The sequence below is a fragment of the Glycine soja genome, chromosome 4, assembly GCF_004193775.1.
Source record: "Glycine soja cultivar W05 chromosome 4, ASM419377v2, whole genome shotgun sequence".
NCBI lineage: Eukaryota > Viridiplantae > Streptophyta > Magnoliopsida > Fabales > Fabaceae > Glycine > Glycine soja.
The window spans coordinates 35375666-35395872 of record NC_041005.1 but is presented as its reverse complement, the minus strand read 5'-3'; the positions used below and the strand labels follow the sequence as shown (position 1 = coordinate 35395872).

Here is a 20207-nt window from a genome sequence, read left to right as displayed (position 1 = left end):
CGTGCATGTTAGCCTAATCCTAATCCAGTGTTGTCCTCAGATCTCTCTTGTTGGACTAAACTTGACCAAAACTGCATTAAGACATACATACCAATAACTAGGTTACCGTACCCCAATCCCTTGTGAAAATACGATAAACTAACCCCATCCTATCAAGTTCTAAGGATCAAACCATTTCCCAATGTTGAATGACCCTAACTAAGCATGCATCTACGTGATCAAGGCAAAAGCATACTAAAATCAAGTACCCCGTAGGAAGAACCAACTGAGGATTTAGCTCTCCATAGCTGAGAAGCTTCTCTTACAAAAATGAAAAAGAGAAATGAAAGATTGGGAAGTACAAGTGGTGAGGATGTCTCCTTCACCTCTAGAAACCTCACAATCACTTAAACTCTCATTCAATACTCTGCATGATAACTTCCTCTTCAATCTCTGTTGTCCCTCAAGATCTTCACACCAAAAGTTCTCTCCACCACTCAGCCACTCAGATGAATGCTTCCAAGAACAGAGAAAACGCCAAAAATTGAGAACTCCCTTCCATTTCTGATTTTAGGCTTTAAATAGTGTTGCTGATTTTTAGTCATTCGCTCAGCCACATTCTGGTTCGCTTAGCCAAATTAAGTGACATTTGGCTTAGTGTGCCTCTTCTTCGCTTAGCCTGGAGGTTCAAGCGATACGCTTAGCGAGTTTGACTCTTGCTCAGCGCACCTGTACAGGTCATCTTCTTCCAGGTTCTTCTATGCGCTCAGTCAATCATGCTGCGTCCAGCGAATCATGTGCTTAGCCAGAGGAGGATGGCTCAACGAATTGCAAAAATCAAACTTCACCAAACTTGCTTATTTTACCTGAAATTGAAATGGAAATGTTATTAAATACACAAAAGTGGGATACTAAGTACTTATTACCTAAATTTACCAAAAAGTACTTACAATACTACAAAAGAATTGTAAATGGGAAGAGTTGAATACAATTTACACAGCTTTTTTACACAAAAGTTATTCGTATTAACCAACTAACACTAAACACTCTAAAATTGAGACGAAAGTGACACCATTTAGTCCTCCTCCATTTGGGCATGATACAACTCACAACCTTGAACTTTTTTCCTTGAAACTTGGGCTTGTATTTAAATAGTATGGACAACACTTGTTGAAGAGCTTCCTTTGCTTTCCTTGCTCTAGCCCTTGTCATAGGTCCTCCAAGTCCTTCAAGTGGATCCTTGCCCTTGCTCTTGGTCATGTCCTCATCACAGACCGTCTTAAAATAGGTTTTTAAAAAAATGTGTATCTAGGACGATTTTGGATTAAAACCATTTTAGAATGTCCAATTTCTAATATGATTTTCCTGAAAATTGTCTTAGACATACGTATTTTTTTTTTCAAAACCTATTATAAGACGGTTTAGATTTAAAACCATCGTAGACCTATGGCTATACAAAGACAGTCAAATAATAGTCGTGGAAAAGTACTTTCCAAGACATAAGCTTCTAAAACGGTTGAAAACCATTTATGTAAACCCTTTAGAACTGTTGTTGTATCCTTTAGAACCGTCTTACAAGAATAACATTATATGGTATAATACATAAGATTAATCATATCATACGTGCTTGCGCTTCTCTAGTAATTTTCTCATCATAATCCCTGATATTGTTTTAGCAGTTACCTGATAACAGTTACCTGATATCCCTTAAGTCCAACCTTCTCTAGAATGCTCTTGCAAGTAGTGACCTCATCAAAGCTTTAGGTGCAAAGCTTTAGATACCTCGATAACAGTTACCTGATATCCCTTAACAACTTAGATACCTCGTGTCCAAAGCTTTAGGTGCATAATTGTTCTTAACATTTTGTAAAGCTTGTTGCCTAACATGCTAGTGTATTCTTCTCAATTAACTCTTAACACATCCCAACTTTTAAATCACACCAGCAAGCTCACAAAACAAAAATACAATCTTTTGTATTTTCTATTAGTAAATATAATATATTTATAATTATCAAGAAAATCTTGTAAGTTAAAAAAAACAAAAAACTAAACCAATCATATATTTTACAATTTTAATAAAAATATTTTTTAAAATTTATATTTCATAATTAGCAAGAAAAAATTCAGAACATAACCACACACTAGTAGATAAAATAGGATCAAAACAAGCGGCCATCGTGTCAATTAGCTTGATGTTGTTTCTAAAGAAAATTGTTCTTACCACAATAAGTTTGCCTTTGTTCTCAGGCAGCTGAGCCAATCTGAGTGCTCCAACTATGTTAGCTCCAGTTGATATCCCTACCTGGAAAAATTAGAAATAAAAATAATTGCAAATTTAGAATTTAATTACCAATTTATGAATAGTCTTTGTTAGATACTATGGAATCATATGTGAATCCTAGGGTGAAACCCATGGTTAAACTAATGAATCTTGAAATTTCTCATGCATTCATTGTTGAAGTTTACAAAATTGTCTTTTGAAGATTACCATGAGTCCTTCCTTCAATGCCAACACCTTAGCCATGTTAACTGCATCTTCACTGTTATCCTATCAAATAAGTTTCCACAGACAGTTAGGAGAAACAGAAAAATGCGTGATTTTTGTTAAAAAGAGCACACTAGATGAATAAATCACTCTCATAATAGTATATTCTAAATCAATATGCAAAGGTGGAGTTAATTAAAAATAATTACCATTTAAGGCTTGGAGAGTAAGAAGATAAATTTTAATAACATGAGTACCACCACAGGGGCAGCCAGGATTATTTCCTATCCTCACAATGAGAGGTGTGCTTTCCTGTGAGAGTTGATGGGTCAATATTGAAGCATACGGTGGTGTAGAAAAGTAAGAACAAAACCAGATTTAAGATGAAATTAATTAACAAGTATATATCAATAGCATCTAATGATAAGTCACCCAAGAACTTTTTTAGTCCTTGCTCTAACTATAATTCTATGATGTATCTCTATCAAATTTGGGTCAAGCGCTGGTTGACATATCTCCAATCCTTTTTCCTTCACAATTTCAATGTATCTGGAAAAAAAAGGTGCCCATATTAACTTATTCTGGTTGATGAGAGCACAAGTCTTGTCATGAGGTAATTGACTTGTCTTTAAGAGAAAAACAAGATAATGAATATAAATCAAACCAATTACCACTTTTTCTACCTTTCCAGACAAAAAAAGATTACTTAGTAACCTAATGTGACCTTAATAGGATGATATAGAGCTTATTGTGCGTGAAAGCTGTCAAATGGGCTGGCCCAACCCGACCTGAATCTCCTACGGGCTATGTACTTCTTGGCCTGGCTGGGCCAAAATTGATCCGTCTATTTTTTCAATTTATATTTATATAATTTAAGCATAAATACATTATTATCTACTAATCATTATAGAATCATTTCCACTTTAGAAGAAACGTGTTCAAATGTTCAGGCACACTAAAAAAAAAAAATACTCACGTGTTCAAATATTAAAGGCCTAGTCAATTTTATTTCGTATATAAAAGAATTAGTTATAAAATAATACTCTGTATGACCGTATTACTTAACTTGTTTTATATACTAAACAGTAATGTGACTATTTCTAAAGTGTGCAATGCACACATAACTTGATTTATATTTAAATTTTAATTTAGCTTTTAAAAACGAATATAAATTACATTACTATGTTCATATAATTTTATACTCAAATTTAATTCAGCATATAAGAAACTACATTTATATATGATTGCTTCGCCTCAAAATTACCCTTTTATATAAAAAAACAATTAAAAATATTTAAATCATATGACTATACACATTTTTAAAATCATTCTAAAAGATTGAATTAAAAATTTAAAAACTTTATGGAAAGGACATGCATGTCAGCATGTGTAATCATATGAAAGTATATATACAGTTCATATTGATAAATATACGTAATTTAATTACCACACATAATTGATGAAGTGTCCATGAGGAAGATGTATATCAAATGCTCATGTGACAGAAACAAGAGAGAACCTTGAAGCTAATGTGAGGTGTGAGTGTCGTTCATGGACTGATTTCCACAGGCAAATGTTTCTTTGAGGAAAGATAATCTTCTAAGCTCCACCCCCATGTAAATGGAGTCAGTTGGATCACCTCTAAACAAAAGAAAGAAGTAAGTCCTATGAAACAATGATACATTGTAGGCTCGCCACAATTCCACTATTTCTGTTTGTTGTTGCTTGAATTGCGTAGGCCATTCTACAGGAGATTCAGGTGCCTCTAACATTGATCCCACACCTACATACATCTTTCATATTATTTTCAAATCTAAAAGTTGTTGTCTCTGCTTGTTGATCCTACAATTCAGAAACTAGAATTTAGTTAAAAACATCGACGTTCAAGATTAACAACGACTTTTCAAATGAAACTTTTAAGCATCGAATGAATCGTTACACGAATAGAAAATGAAGTAATAGCTGCAACAAATATGATTGTGTGAACTTATTATCAATGGCTGTTACAAGTATCAATATGAATATCTTGATACAGTAGAGGTTCAATATTCTTCCTATATTTGCTAATGACAAGCAACAATTTCACACAATAAATATTGAAAAGGAATTAATAACAACAATGACCAGAGTAAAGCTACCTACTTATGAAGCAATAAACACTTTAATAAAACATAATTCATAGTTGCATTGGTAACTGGTTAATATTGCGTAATGGAAGAAGCATGTGAACAATTTCAGTTAGTTCAAAGAAGAAAAAATAATAAATGTGTAATTTTTTTAGCTTAAATTTTGAGAAATAAGAAAAGATTTGAAATGATTCATTTGCACCTGAAAAAATACTCAAGTTTTACCATTTCCTTCATCCCAGCAACAAAAGTTTGGAGGCTAGAAACATCTTCATTAGCATATGATCTCATGTTGTTGGTTCTTAACTCATCCATAAAAGGGCTTCCAATAGAAGATGGAGAGCCATTCATTGGAAATTTTGTGGAAGAACCATAAGTTAATGGAAGGAACTTTCTCTGCAATCCATCTGGTCTTCTAGGGAAGCATTTTTTAAAACTACTGGCCGGAGTCCTATGCATTGCTCCCGCTTTCTCAGGAGAACCAATCATGTAATATTCCCTACAACTCCAGCTCCTTATTAATTTAATATTCCTACAATTTGACACTGTCTCTGACATAGTCAAAGGAAAATCATTACTCAATTGTGAATCATCGAGTCTCTGCTCCAACACACCATATGTTAATTGGTTCTGTCTCTCCTCCCTATCTTCATTCACAGGGGTCGGTATCTCCTGACTTACTACATTTTCCTCTCCATACAATGTTAATGCCAACACCCCATTGTCACTTACTGATGGATCAGCATATTCAAGGTCATCTCTACTTGATTCTTCCAATTTAACACTTTGAATTTCTTTGCAACATTCATCAGGGTGTTCTGTACAACCAAAAGTTATCAAATGACTAAATATGTTGCGGTTCTACTCTTGAATGGTACTAACTATTAATTTCTATCAGCCTACTTACTATTAACAAATGGAAGAAACAACTTACTATCAGGACTACTTTCACGGTTTTCATTGTTGTAGTGAGGATTGTTGAATTCCCTAATGCGTAAATCAGAAGGATAAATGCTTGATGACTTTGATGTTGAATAATCATCTTAGAACAATTATTAATGCCAGACTGAATAATAAGGAGAGGAAACTAAATTTAGAGGCATAATTTCTTATATAAGTTCATTAATTAGGAGATAAAAATTACTTTTCTAGATTTCTGAATACGGAGACACCAAAGGAAGCGCGCTGAGCAAATTAAGCTTCCTACTATCATCCAATTCCAAATCCAAAATCCTTCCCATACTTCACCAAAAACCTAAACTTTCTCTTCACGGAATCCTCGTCAACAACAAACTCTTTCTCTAAGGCATTCACTGCTAGAAGTGGATCCCAGTTAACCAACTCCAGCACCCTCCTCTCGTTGTTTTCAACCACAATATTGAAAAATTAGGGTATTTAGAAACCTTGTCGCATAAATCATCAGGGATGCCGAATAGGAGAAAAATCCAATGGCAACATGAGTACTACTAATTCAAAACTAAACAAAACTCACAAGCTTTATATAGATTAGGAATTTGAGATTCAGTATCTAATCTTGTGGCTAGTGAGAGAAAATTAGAAGCATCAATCAATGTTGGTTGGTGTGTGAGAAAGAGTGAGGAAAAGGGAAAAGAAGTAAAACCTTTCGGCATCAGGAGGAGTGAGGTGTAAGTGAATGGGAGAGAAGAGATCAAGAAAGCGCTTCATAGACTTAAAGCTTAGCTTCTTCAGTGACTATGGCTCAGGGGCTCCACCTCCATTTGGCTTTAAACTTGTCCAGTCTACAACAACGATTTTGATGAAAACCATCTTCTTATTGAATGATTTTAAGACAATTTTACCCAAAATTGTCATTAACGTGTACACTTATCTACAAAAATGTCACTGGTTATTTGTTAACGATAGCTTTGATAGAACCGTCCTTGTTCACCTGTCATAAAAAACTTTTTATATTTAGTAGTGTATAGTAGGTACTTGTTTATGTTAGGAATTTTATAATTTTTAATTAATTAATATGGACTACATATTATATTATAATATTTATATTAATTATTTACATCTAAATTGGTTTAATATAAAGTGATTTATTTAAGTGAGCCCATTAGACTGCTAGAAAAATTGATATGGGCTTAATGAGCGAAAATCAGTGTGACCCATTAGGGGATAATGGGAACCCTAATAGGTTTAAAACATAAGGCATGGTTATGGTCCTCAATTCCTCCCCATCTGAAGAGAAAACGAATGTCCCATAAGGAAGAAGGTGATTTGGTTGAGGAAGGTCATTAAATCAGTTGTTCGCGACCACTATAAGATTTCGCTGCATGTTAATCAAGCTCTATGAATCCAGGTATTCCTTAAAACCTCTTGATAATCTGATGTAATGTGTTTTGGTGCTCATTTGGTATTTTATAAGGTTTATTGAAAATTACCAACAAATGGTATCAAAGTCACCATTACTGTTAGATTATTAGGATTTAAAACTGTTGTTTGATATGTATTATATCTGGATCTTTTTTTTTTGTTATATGAATCCTAATTTTATTTTGGGGAGAAATTATTTTGATCAATAAAATTGTAAAACCCCTAAATTTATGTGTTATGGCCATAAAGTTTTTCTCCTCCTTAGAATTAATAAAAGACCTCTGCATTCGATTTACGAGGTTGTATAATTTTTTTTTTGTGTCGTGTTTAATGGAATATTATTCTATTTGGGATAAAGGTTCTACGTATCTGGCATTGGCATTTAGTACGTGACATAATTTCATAAATATATATTTTTTGTTTATATGAATCAATAATAAGACAATGGTCTTTAGTCCTATATAAATAATTTATTATTTTTTTGGCCAACTATTTTTTTATGAAATGGTGATAAACTGATAATTTATGACATTCATGAGGTTAGTATAATTTGTGATGGTACCATGGTATGTTTGTTTTGGGTGCGTAATTAGTTTATCATGATGTTGTTATTCAAACATTTACTGATATCACAACTGGATGCAAATTTAACCATTACATATCCTTTCCATTTAATTGTGTGTCTAGTAATTTTAATTAAATTGGTTGAACCATTATGTTGCCAAAGTAACCTCTATTGTCTAAATTGATTTAATTAAATTGTATGGATGTTAGTATGGAATTATTTATGCGAATTGTATTCGGCTCAAAAGAAGACACAATTTGGCCAAATAATAACATACCCACGATGATAAATATGTGACAATTATTAAGATTTTTTTCGTGAGAATAATAGTCGGTCCAAAGAAAGGCTATTATTTGTCAAAACTAATTGTCAATATTTGATCATTGCGTTGAGAGTATCAATTACAAATTAATTTCTCTGTCCAAAGATTAGAATTAATGTTGTGCTAGGTATCTTGTGATGGGTCTGTTATGGGAAATATTTGCATGTCTTGTTATATATATTTTATATGACTTGCTTGATTATTTGTGAACATGTTATTTTTGTTCTCCATTTAGTTAATATTATCGGTGTTGCAAATGTTACTGCCTAAGGGAATTCTATCCCAATGCTGAATGAGACAAATATTAAGGTCTAGAAGGAAGCCGTAGAAATTGTTCTTGACTGTATGGATTTGGACTTGGCACTGAGGATGGAATGACCCATTTTCACTCTGGAAACCTCTAATGAGGTAAAAATTGAGAAATAGGATCGGTCCAACCAAATGTGCCTTATGATCATGAAGTGCTTTATTCCAGAGGCGTTTCGAGGCTTTATTTCTGAGGGTCAAAGTGCAAAGAAATTCCTTGAGGAAATTGAGCAATACTTTGCCAAAATGAAAAGGTGGAGACGAGTAACCTTTTGGCTGAACTCATCTCTATGAAGTATAAAGGCAAAGGGAACATAAAGGAGTACATTATGGAGATGTCCAATCTCGCATCAAAACTCAAGTCACTTAAGTTAGAGCTTGGTGAAGACCTGCTCGTGTACTTGGTTTTGATCTCGCTTCCTGTACACTTTGGGCAATTCAAAGTGAGCTATAACACTCAGAAGGACAAATGGTCCCTCAATGAGCTTATATATCACTGTGTGCAAGAAGAGGAGAGGCTGCAAAGAGATAGGACTGAAAGTGCTCACTTGACTTTGACCTTTCAGATTAAGAAAAGGAAGAAGACTAAGGGTGCTACGGAAGGGACTTCTCAGCAAAAGAAACAAAATAAGGATGAGGAATTTTCCTGTTACTTCTGCAAGAGGTTGGGACACATGAAGAAAGAGTGTCCCAAGTATGATGCATGGCGTGTGAAGAAAGATAAATTTCTTACTGTAGTTTGTTCAGAAGTTAATTTGGTTTTTGTACCTAAAGATACTTGGTGGGTAGATTCTGGTGCTACTACTCACATAAGTATGACTATGAAGGGTTGCCTGTGGAGCCGACCACCAAGTGATGATGAAAGATTCATCTTTGTGGGTGATAGCAAGAAGGTTGTTGTGAAAGCTATTGGAACTTTTAGATTACATTTAAAAATTGGATTTTATTCGGATTTGTTTGGGACTTTTGTTGTACCGTCTTTTAGACAGAATTTGATTTCTATTTCTAGTTTGGACAAATTTGGATTTTCTTGTTCATTTGAAAATAATAAAGTTAGTCTCTACCAAAATTCAAATATGGTTGGTTCTGGTTCTTTAATTGATAATCTTTACATGCTTGATGTTGTTAGTTCCTATAATGAAATACTGTAAATAAGTTCACATGGTACAAAATGAAAAATTGAATGAGAATTCAGCCACCTTATGGCATAAGCGTTTGGGCCATATCTTTAAACAAAGAATTCAGAGACTTGTGTTGGATGAAATTCTTGACCCTTTGGATTTATCAGACTTTGAGGTCTGTATTGAATGCATAAAGGGAAAATGAACAAACATAAGGAAATTAGGTGCCGAAAGAGCTAAAGACGTCTTGGAACTAGTGCATACAGACATTTGTGGTTCTTTTCCTACACCTTCTTGAAATGGACAACAATATTTCATTTGTGGTCCTTTTCCTACAACTTCTTGGAAAGGCCAAGCATTAAACATTTGCACATTTGGGGTTGTCCAGCTGAGGCACAACCTTATAGGCCATATGAAAGAAAGTTGGACTCAAGAATAATTAGTTGCTATTTTGTTGGCTATGCTGAATGTTCTCTGGGCTATAAATTTTACAATCCCACCTTAAGATCTTTTTTCGAGACGGGAAATGCGAGATTTCTTGAGGAAGTTGAGTTTGGGAAGGAAGAGAACATAAGGAATGTTGTCTTTGAGGAAGAACCTGTTATTTATAGTGATCAAGTCCTTATACCTATTACTGTTCAAGACACAACTCCAGTAATAGAAGACAATGTTCAAACTATTGACATTGTTCCAGAACAAGACAACAATGAGGTTCTCCCTCAAATACCTTTAAAGCAACCTCAACAACCTCAAGAAGTGTCATTAAGGAGATCCATTAGAGAGAGGAGAAGTGCAATCTCAAATGATTATATTATATTTCTCCAAGAACATAAGGATGGTGTTTGTTTAATAGAGGATGATCCAATCAACTTCTGTCAAGCTATATACAGTTCTAACTCTCAAAATTGGATTGATGCCATGAAGGATAAGATGAAGTCTATGAATGACAATGAATTTTGGAATCTAGTCGAATTGCCTGAAAGTGTGAAACCTATTGGTTATAAATGGATATTTGAAATCAAGAAGGATTCAAAGGGTAATATCGAGAGATATAAGACTCGTCTAGTTGCTAAAGGCTTTACTCAAAAGGAAGACATTGACCATAAAGAAACCTTTTCTCTAGTATCTTTAAAGGATTCTTTTGGTTAAATTATGTAATTTTAAGAAAATTTGTCTAATTTTAAGACCTTCCATTTATTGTATTAAATTGTCTTGTATTTTTGGTTAAATTGATTGAAACAACATGTTGCCAAAGTAACCTCTATTGCGTAAATTTATTTGGTTGAATTTACATGGATGTTGCATGAAATTATTCATGTGAATTGTGCTCTTGTGCTCGGCCCAAAGGAAGACACAATTTGACAGAATAATTACATGCTTGCAATAGTAAACATGTGGTGATTATAAATAGTGTGATTTTTCATGTGAATAATGAAATGTTCAAAGACAATCATTATTTGACCGGAATAATCATCATATAAGTTTTCCATGTGAACAATGGTGTGACACCCTCTACCCCTCACATATATATTAATAAAGGAATAAAAATTCAAATATTAATTAAAAGTATTTTTAAATACAAGCCTTTCAAATGGGTAAAAGGCTCACATTCATTTTCTTCTACATCATATTCAAATTTGTCCAAATAAATAATAAAGTCATCTCGGCTCAAAGAAGGTCATCTAAGTTTCATACAATAAATATAAAACCTATATCCTAATGTCACATCCTATCAGAGCGTGGTGTTCTCGTGTCCTCTAGCATGAGGTTCTGCATAGTCATCCACCTATTCATCTGCTCCCCCGAACACAAATTTCAAGATCATCACAGGATCCAAACACAAACAGCAAACCGGGAGTGAGTTATCACATTTCTAACTACTAGAGAGAAACAACACAACATATAGTAGCCAAATACAATTTACTTAGCATATCTCACATTATTTCATCACTTTGTCATTCATCAATCACACTTTTCATCCATCAATCACACCTTTCAATCATCAATCACAATACACAGGAATTACACACTCCGATCAAGACATAATAACACATCAATTTCATAATAAACAATTAGCAAGCGTATGCAACAGTTATGCTAAGACTCAAGCCTATATGCAATGTGGTACCATGTCAGTGAAAAACCTCGTCGGGCGCCTAGGAGTACATGACAAGACAAACCACACAATAGTAAGTCAAGTCACTCTCACTAGGTAATATCATAGGGAGACCAGTCAGGGTCACAGTGTTTTGCGAGAATGCTCCAACCATATGGGATCAACATAGGCTTAAAGGAGCACTCAAACCGTGTGACCCCCAAGGCCTACACTCCGAAGAGTTCGTCAAGGTCTCTCCCTCCTGATTCAGGTCCAACCCAGAAAACATTTTAGCACACAGACTCTATCTATGAACTGTACAAAACACACGACTCCTCAATTGTTCTCAAAATAATTTTAACTCGTCGCCCTTTAAGGGTCTTATCATTAACTCGTCGCCCTTAAAGGGACTTAACATTAACTCGTCGCCCAAAAAGGGACTTAGCATCAACTCGTCGCCCAAAAAGGGACTTAGCATCAACTCGTCGCCCTAAAAGGGACTTAGCATTAACTCGTCACCCTAAAAGGGACTTAGCATTAACTCGTCGCCTTAAAAGGGACTTATGGTCGTGTGATTGTACAATTCATAGTTCACAACTCAATGCACACAACACCTCAATGCACATATATATCTCAATCATATACATACTCAATTTATCACATACACTTAATCCCAATCACCATGGTATAATCTCAATTTAACATGTTATCACACCTCATGAATCATATACACTTTACTTATGAACTATGCAATACACACATTTACTCAATTGTTTTCAAAATTATTTTAACTCGTCGGGTTCCCACAGTGGATCCCATCACAATACTCGTCGCCCTTAAATGGTCTTACAATTGTGCAATTGCACTGTTCATAGTTCACAACTCAATACATACATCTCATCTCAATACACATGTATTTCATCATCCGTCACATGTTCAATTTATCACATACGCACAGTTTGAATCATCATTTCATAACCTAAACATAACAATTTATACAAAAGATTTTATCACAACATGGGGTGTAAAACCTCTGAAATAGTTTTTCACAATTGTATCAAAATCAATTAATCAAAATCATGGGTTAAACACAAAGACATCAAGAGCACTCAAGTTTATCAATCAATTCTCATCTGGACATCAATTGGTACCTAGAACACAATAATATTGTATTTATAATCATAAAGGGAAAAATATAATTCAATAAACATCCCAAAATAAACCCAAATTTAGTTCTCTAAGGATCCGTACACATGTTTATTCTAACCCCCAATTGCGATAAACTCATCCCTTACCTCTGAGCGGACTCACGTGTCTTCAGCCAGCGATAGTAACATCTCTAGCGGTTCCCTAAGATTCCTTCAGTTATTCCTCCGACTGCTCCGATAGAATTCCCAAACGTCAGAGAGACGGAGAAGAAATTGAAACCTTCACTTGTACTGTCTTCATGCGATTCCTTTTTCTCCCTCCACGAATATTATCTCAAAATCCCAACGGTGGAAGTGTGTGCAATTGAATTTAGAACAAAATATCCAAATTTCATGAAAATCCAACGGTTAACGAAACTGGGATCGTAGTTTTAACGAGACAGTTTTGGGTTTCTGCGGAAAATTAAAATGCTACAATGCGAAGTGTTTTCCTCTAAGCTCAGATATGATGTTGAAATTCCCAACGGTGAGAATGTTCAAAATTGGGTTTTGAACGTGGTACTCAAATTTCAAGACAATCCAACGGTAAACGAGTCTGAGATCGTCATTTTTCTGAGACAGGTTGGATGGGCTGCGGGAAAAAGAAAGAGTTTTGGAGAGGAGAAGGGGAAAAACGAAAATGAGGCCAAAAAGAGTCACTTGACTTAACATAACTATTTATACCTAGGGTACTCAGCCTATTATTTTCTCTATATTTATTTATTTTATAAAAACAAACTCTATCTTATTTTCTATCAAACAAATAAATGAAATACCCTTTTTATTTTCTCTCAAATCATTATTTTAATTAATAATTATATCTCCTTATTTATTTATTTATAAAATCTCATCATTTTCCTAAAGCTCTATTTATTTATAAATAACAATCCTTTTTAATCTAGATTACAAAAATTGAAATGTTACAAATGGAATGTTCAAAAACAATCTTTGTTTGACAAGACTTATCACCAAAGATTGAGGATTAATGGTGTGCTAGATATCTTGTTTGGGCTTATAATATAAAGTCCAAGTGGATTGAAAAAGACCTTATAAAAAAATTTGTAATATAAATGTCTAAGGTTAATTTTGTGATATACCGTCTTTATTCAATATGTAGGTGACTTTGATGTTGAAGTGTTATGTGCTACAATATAGAGGCCTTCAGTGACCTATTAAATAATTTCTATAATATGAAGTGACATCACACATAGCAACACATAACAAACGAACGTCGCTCAGTAACAAATTTGTCGATGAACTACCATAACATTGAAAGAGTATGAGACAATCATGAACAATTAAAATTATACATTAACGACATCTCCAATATAGCAGTTTACGAATCATATTTTGTTTCACCGACACAAAAGTCATCAACAACATTTAATTCTTACTATTTTTACTTTCAATATAAGACAAACATGCAAGCAAGATATCCAATAAAACTTAAGATGTCATGAGGTTTTGGCCAGAGCAAAATGTTGGTTAAACTGATGTAGCAGAAGGAGGAACACACAAGAATTATCACAGAAAACTTGAAGTCGTAATAAGAGATAAAGGTAGAGAAAAATAAAAATAATGAACAGGCAAGTAAAAGTTGAAGGGTGCAATAATAGCATGCAATTGAATTCTTAACGTTTTTTATTGGGCTGTCTTTATTGCCGTTCTCTATATATGTCTTTCCTATTTATAAGGAGATAGGCAAAAAAAAAAAAAAGAGATAGATTGGTGCTAAAGACAAGAGAGATTAACGTAGGCCACACCTCATTCATACCAAGAACATAAAAACAGTTCAACATATTCAACCATAACTTTTTAGATTCTAATCCTATTTCCATTCCTCTGTCTTATTAGCATACATACCCTTACATTCTCCCTTTTTAATAACAATGTACCATAATTTGGTCGAAATTTATTTTGTGATTTACTGCTTAATCGTTAAGTCACCCAATTTAATCATTTTGTATCTGTTTTTTCTCCTTTTGAATCTCCGTCATTTTGAATTAGTTTATTTAAGAATATATCATTCCAAATAGTGACACTGGCAGGCTCCTGAATCCTGATATAAAATGATCAATGTTCGACATCACTTTTATGAATAATAATTATGATAGATAATGTTAACGTTAGAACATAATGAATATTAGTTAATTAAAGGTTCTAATATTGGGCTGGATCAGATTTATGATATAAAAATTCGAAAATATAATTATATATTTAGAAGGTAATCTAGAATAAATTAAAAATTGAAACGAGTGATCGCCTTTGAGATACCGATCGAGAAAATTATGAATATGATAGTAAATGTTGCTTAATTGTTTTTATGTTAGGGATTATAGTGAGTATATTTGCATGATCCAATGATCTTCCCTGTACCCCTCTCATTCTCTATCTAGAGTTTAAATTTCTTCTAAACTAGTAGAAGGATCGGTTGGTTGATGATTAATTAAAATCGAAATCTCACCACATTCTATTGCACCCGCCAGAAGAGTCATCATATTCCATATCAAAATTTTTGGAGCTTGGAAATATAGACAGTGTAGTTTATTGAGTGTTTTAGACACTTGAGGGCTTGCATAGCGTAAACATATATGTTTGAAAAAAAACAAATAGTAACACGTTGAAATCTATATGCACAAACAAAAAATTGAACACAATTTCATAAATAGATTTATTCCAACTACAAATATCGAAATGACACCCTTCAACAAAAAAACAATTAAGATAATTATTTCTACTGGTATAAGTTAACTGATAAACTATGCATACCAATACATAGAATACAAATGGTTATACAACCTTCTTGAATACTTAAAACCATGAAACAAACTAGAAGAAGGACAATAGCTTAACACAAACATAAATGTACTGATACATGTGACGATACCAAGATATAGTTTCCCTTAAACATATACCTCGTTACTTTTCAAGCTTAACAGCCTTAAACCTCAAATGTTTCTTACAGTTCAATTAATCCTCGTCGAGACAATTCAAATTACAATTTCCGCATACGCTCTTACACTTTTTATTAATTAGTTCACGTGGTGGATTGTCTACATTCACAGTGTGGACACTTTTATTGATATCAATATCTAATTTAGATTTCCCAGAATTTTGTTTCACAACATCATCCTCTTCAAGAGATACAATATCATCTATAATGGTGTCAGACTTGACGTTTGAATCCAGCTCATGTTGATCAATGGCATCAAATCGATTGGAAAATTTGGACTGATGAAAAAAATGATAAATAATTTAATCTAAAAAATAATAAATTAATGATGACATAAGGATAACATAACACACATAAATTATTTTTAAAATATTTTTTGGTGTTGATATTAATCCTTCTGACTTAAATGATCTTATAATTTCAGAGTCAAGGAAAATCCTTTTAACTTTGAAAGAGTCATCAAATCGAAAGGCATAGTTTGATTCTTTTTCAGCTAGCATGCTAGACAAAGGTTAGACTAAGTCAACTATACAAATATTATCATAAAATAATATATCAAATGGACAACATATTCAAATCTCTTTCCCATTTAATAAATCAGTACAAGAAACATCCAATATTTAACATAATCCGTGTCAAATAGAACAAATGCAACTATATCAAAGCCATCAAACACTTCCACTTTCAACTTGTACCTTAATAAAGTTAAACAAATGATTATACATTAGAATGATAATTAGATTCATTAATAAATGTATATATATATATATATATATATATATATATATATATATATATATATATATTAAATTAGATTAAAATTAATTAATATAATACCTATGAGTTGTATCAACAACATTGGCTTGACAACTTGGACAAAAATATATCCCAGAATTCTCTGATACTAACCGATTACATTTACATGCACAATGAATGTACCATCCTACAAAAAAAATATACTTCCAGTATATTATAAAATAAATAATAAATAAATTCAAATAATATATATAAGTAAAATAAGTATTTAAATATTAGAACAAATTATTCAAATTGAATTAAACAGAAACTCCTCTAAGATATGAAATTGAGTAATGCTCTTCCTAGGATACATTGATAGAAAGTCATCTTTCATAGCTCCGTAACCTGTGTTTTCCCCCATATGACGCTAATTGGAACTTTACTTTCAATTCCATGATCAACAAATCTCATAGATATTTATATATTTCAAAATAAATGGAATTGATGACTTGGTATCAAAAAATGATAAAAACTTAAACATTCATATACAAAATATTTTAGAACATTTATTAAATATAGAAAACTTCTGTCTAAGTAATTCGCTTTGTTCATTCTATGGACTCCAAATTATATTCTAGTTAATCAAATTTTGCACCACCGGTTCCCCTATAAAAGGAATAACACAATTTATATATAATTATATTAAATTAATTATCAACTAATATAAAATTAGCTTTCAAGGTTTCTTTACCTTAGTATGATTTAAACTTCATATATTGTAAAGCTAACATTGGTAAATCAAAGTAATGATCAATCATGTTGCTTTTAATTATGCCAACGTAGTCACCAAATAATGTGCATTGGATAATGCCCCTTTGTTAAAAGTAAAACTCGATTAACACACTAGGAATGATAGATTATATATGAGCGTATAGTAGCATAATCACTCACTTTTCATCAACAATTTCCAGTTGAATCCTTCTAGAACTCTTTGTTAGGAATTTTATAATTCTTAATTAATTAATATGGGCTACATATTATATTATAATATTTATATTAGTTATTTGTATTTAAATGGATTCAATATAAAGTGATCTATTTGAGTGAGCCTATTAAATTACCAACAAATAATTGATATGGGCTTAATAAGCGGAAACCAGTTTAGCCCATTAGGGGATAATGGGAACCCTAATAGATTTAAAACATAAGGCATGATTATGGTCCCCAATATATCAAATCAATAAACAATTTCTCCTCTCCCCATTTGAAGAGAAAATGAAGATCCCATAAGGAAGAAGATGATTTAGTTGAGGAAGGTCATTAAACCAATTGTTCGTGACCACTGTCAGATTCCGCTGTGTGTTAATCAAGCTCTATGGATCTAGGTATTCCTCAAAACCTCTTGATAATCTGACGTAATGTGTTTTGATGCTTATTTGGCATTTTATAAAATTTATTGAAAATTCCAAACAATTGATATTAGAATCGATGGTTCAAGTTGGTGACCGGCTCAGACGAGTATGCAAGTACCGCAGGTGGGCAGAATGGCTAGCGGCATAGCATGCCCCGTAGGTGGAGCGGGGTGGCTAGAATGGCTAGCGGGTAGGGTAAGTACCGCAGGAGGGGGAGACTACCATGTGGAAGAGACTCACACTTGAGGGGGAGATGTGTTGGATTACAAGTGTGAGGTGAAGTCTCATATCGGATAGAAGTGGAAAGGTTGAACACCATATAAGTGAGGAGAAGAACCATAAAGCTGAGCCTTAAGGTTTTGGGTTAGAGTGTGGTGTCAGGTCTCCTTATGTGGTGACTCGTGCTCCACAGGTGTACCCCTCGAATCTCCCCAACAAGTGGTATCAGAGCCTCCATTACTGTTAGATTATTGTGATTTAAAGCTCTATTTGATATGTATTATATCTAGATCATTTTAGTTATATGAACCCTAATTTTATTTTGGGGAGAAACTATTTTGATCAATAAAATTGTAAAACCCCTAAATTCATGTGTTATGACCATAAAGTTTTTCTCCTCTTTAGAATTAATAAAAGGCCTCTACATTTGATTTACAGGGTTGTACAATTTTTTTGTGTCGCATTTGCTGACATATTATTCTATTTGGGATAAAGGTTTTATGTATCTGGTGTTGGCATTTAGTTCGTGGCACAATTTCATAAATATTTATTTTTTGTTTATATGAATCAGTAATAAGACAATGGTCTTTTGTCTTATATGAATAATTTATTATTATTTTTTGCCAACTATTTTTTTTCTCCATGAAACGGTGATAAGCTGATAATTTATGTTATTCATGTGGTTAGTATAAATTTGTGATAGTACCGTGATATGTTTGTTTCGGGTGCATAATTAGTTTACCATGATGTTTTTTTTCCAAACATTTACTGCTATCACAATTGGGTGCAAATTTAATCATTACAGATTTTTTCCATTTATTTGCGTGTCCTGTAATTTTAATTAAATTGATTGAACCATTATGTTGTCAAAGTAACCTCTATTGTGTAAATTGATTTAATTAAATTGCATGGATGTTAGTATGAAATTATTTATGCAAATTGTGTTCGGCCCAAAGGAAGACGCAATTTGGCCAAATAATAACATACCTGTGATGATAAATATGTGACAATTATTAAGTTTTTTTTTTCATGAGAATAATAGTTGGTCCAAAGAAAAACTATTATTTGTCAGAATTAATTGTCAACATTTGATCATTGCGTTGAGAGTACCAATTACAAATTAATTTCTCTGTCCAAAGACTAGAATTAATGTTGTGCTGGGTATCTTGTGATAGATTTGTTATGGGAAATATTTGCATGTCTTGTTATATACTTACTTTATATGACTTGCTTGATTATTTGTGAACATGTTATTATTTTTGTTCTCCCTTTAGTTAATATTACCAGTGCTGCAAATGCTGCCCAAGTGAATTCTATCCCAATGTTGAATGAGACAAATTTTAAGGTCTGGCAGGAAGCCATAGAAATTGTTCTTGACTGTATGGATTTGGACTTGGCATTGAGGACGAAACGATCCATTTCCACTCCGAAAACCTCTAATGAGGTAAAAATTGAGAAGTGGGATCGGTCCAACCGAATGTGCCTTATGATCATGAAGCGCTTTATTCCAGAGGCGTTTTGGGGCTCTATTTCTGAGGGTCAATGTGCAAAGAAGTTCCTTGTGGAAATTGAGCAATACTTTGCCAAAAATGAAAAGGCGGAGACGAGTAACCTTTTGGCTAAACTCATCTCCATGAAGTATAAAGGCAAAGGGAACATAAGGGAGTACATTATGGAGATGTCCAATCTCGCATCAAAACTCAAGTCACTTAAGTTAGAGCTTGGTGAAGACCTGCTCGTGTACTTGGTTTTTGTAACACCCTGATATATATATATATCTATATATTATTAGTAATTATGTTTGATGTTTGATTATTTGTTGCGTTATTTTCATCCGTAATTATTTTTAAGGAAGTTAATTTAGTTAATATAGGGGTGTGGATAGATAAGGATCTAGCTTCTCAAAGAAGCTTGTTGAGAAAGCTTCTCAAAGAAACCACGAGGAAGCTTCTGGAGGAAGCCTCTTAATGAAGCTTCTAGAGAAAGCTACATGGAGCTGCCTCGGTAAAAACGATACCCAGCGTTTTTTAACCGTTGGATCTTCTCAAAATTTGGTCTGCAACTCCACAAGACATTTTCCATTATCTGACAGTTGAGATCTTTGAGAAGATGTCTGAAGTGTGCTAGAAGCCTCTTAATGAAGCTTCTGGAGGAAGCCTCTTAATGAAGCTTCTAGAGAAAACTACATGAAGCTGCCTCGGTAGAAACGCTGCCCCGCCTTCGTTAACCGTTGGATCTTCTCGAAATTTGGTTTGCAACTTCACAAGACACTTTACCATGATTTAACCGTTGGGATCTTTGAGTAAATATATGGAGTGTGCTAGAAGCTTCCATTCCCGAGAGCATATCTTATTTAAGC

The 20207-nt window shown here is 33.3% G+C and overlaps 1 protein-coding gene across 3 annotated transcripts; it reads right to left on the bottom strand.

Moving 5' to 3' along the window:
* Window positions 1–330: 330 nt before the first annotated feature.
* LOC114409620 lies at window positions 331–6386 on the bottom strand. 3 transcript variants are annotated; one of them, XR_003666142.1, is made up of 6 exons: window positions 6212–6386; window positions 3984–4306; window positions 2674–3013; window positions 2468–2527; window positions 2201–2281; window positions 331–845 (listed from the first exon to the last, which is right to left on the bottom strand). XR_003666142.1 is itself a non-coding variant. In XM_028373132.1 (2 exons), exons 1-2 carry the CDS (start codon window positions 6219–6221, stop codon window positions 4783–4785), a joined length of 636 nt encoding a protein of 211 aa, XP_028228933.1. In that variant the 5' UTR covers window positions 6222–6386; the 3' UTR covers window positions 4320–4782. The 3 variants fall into 3 exon arrangements, 1 of the variants encoding a protein (XP_028228933.1); XR_003666143.1 differs by having other exon boundaries at window positions 2674–2776; XM_028373132.1 differs by lacking the exons at window positions 331–845; window positions 2201–2281; window positions 2468–2527; window positions 2674–3013; window positions 3984–4306 and adding an exon at window positions 4320–5408.
* Window positions 6387–20207: the final 13821 nt, after the last annotated feature.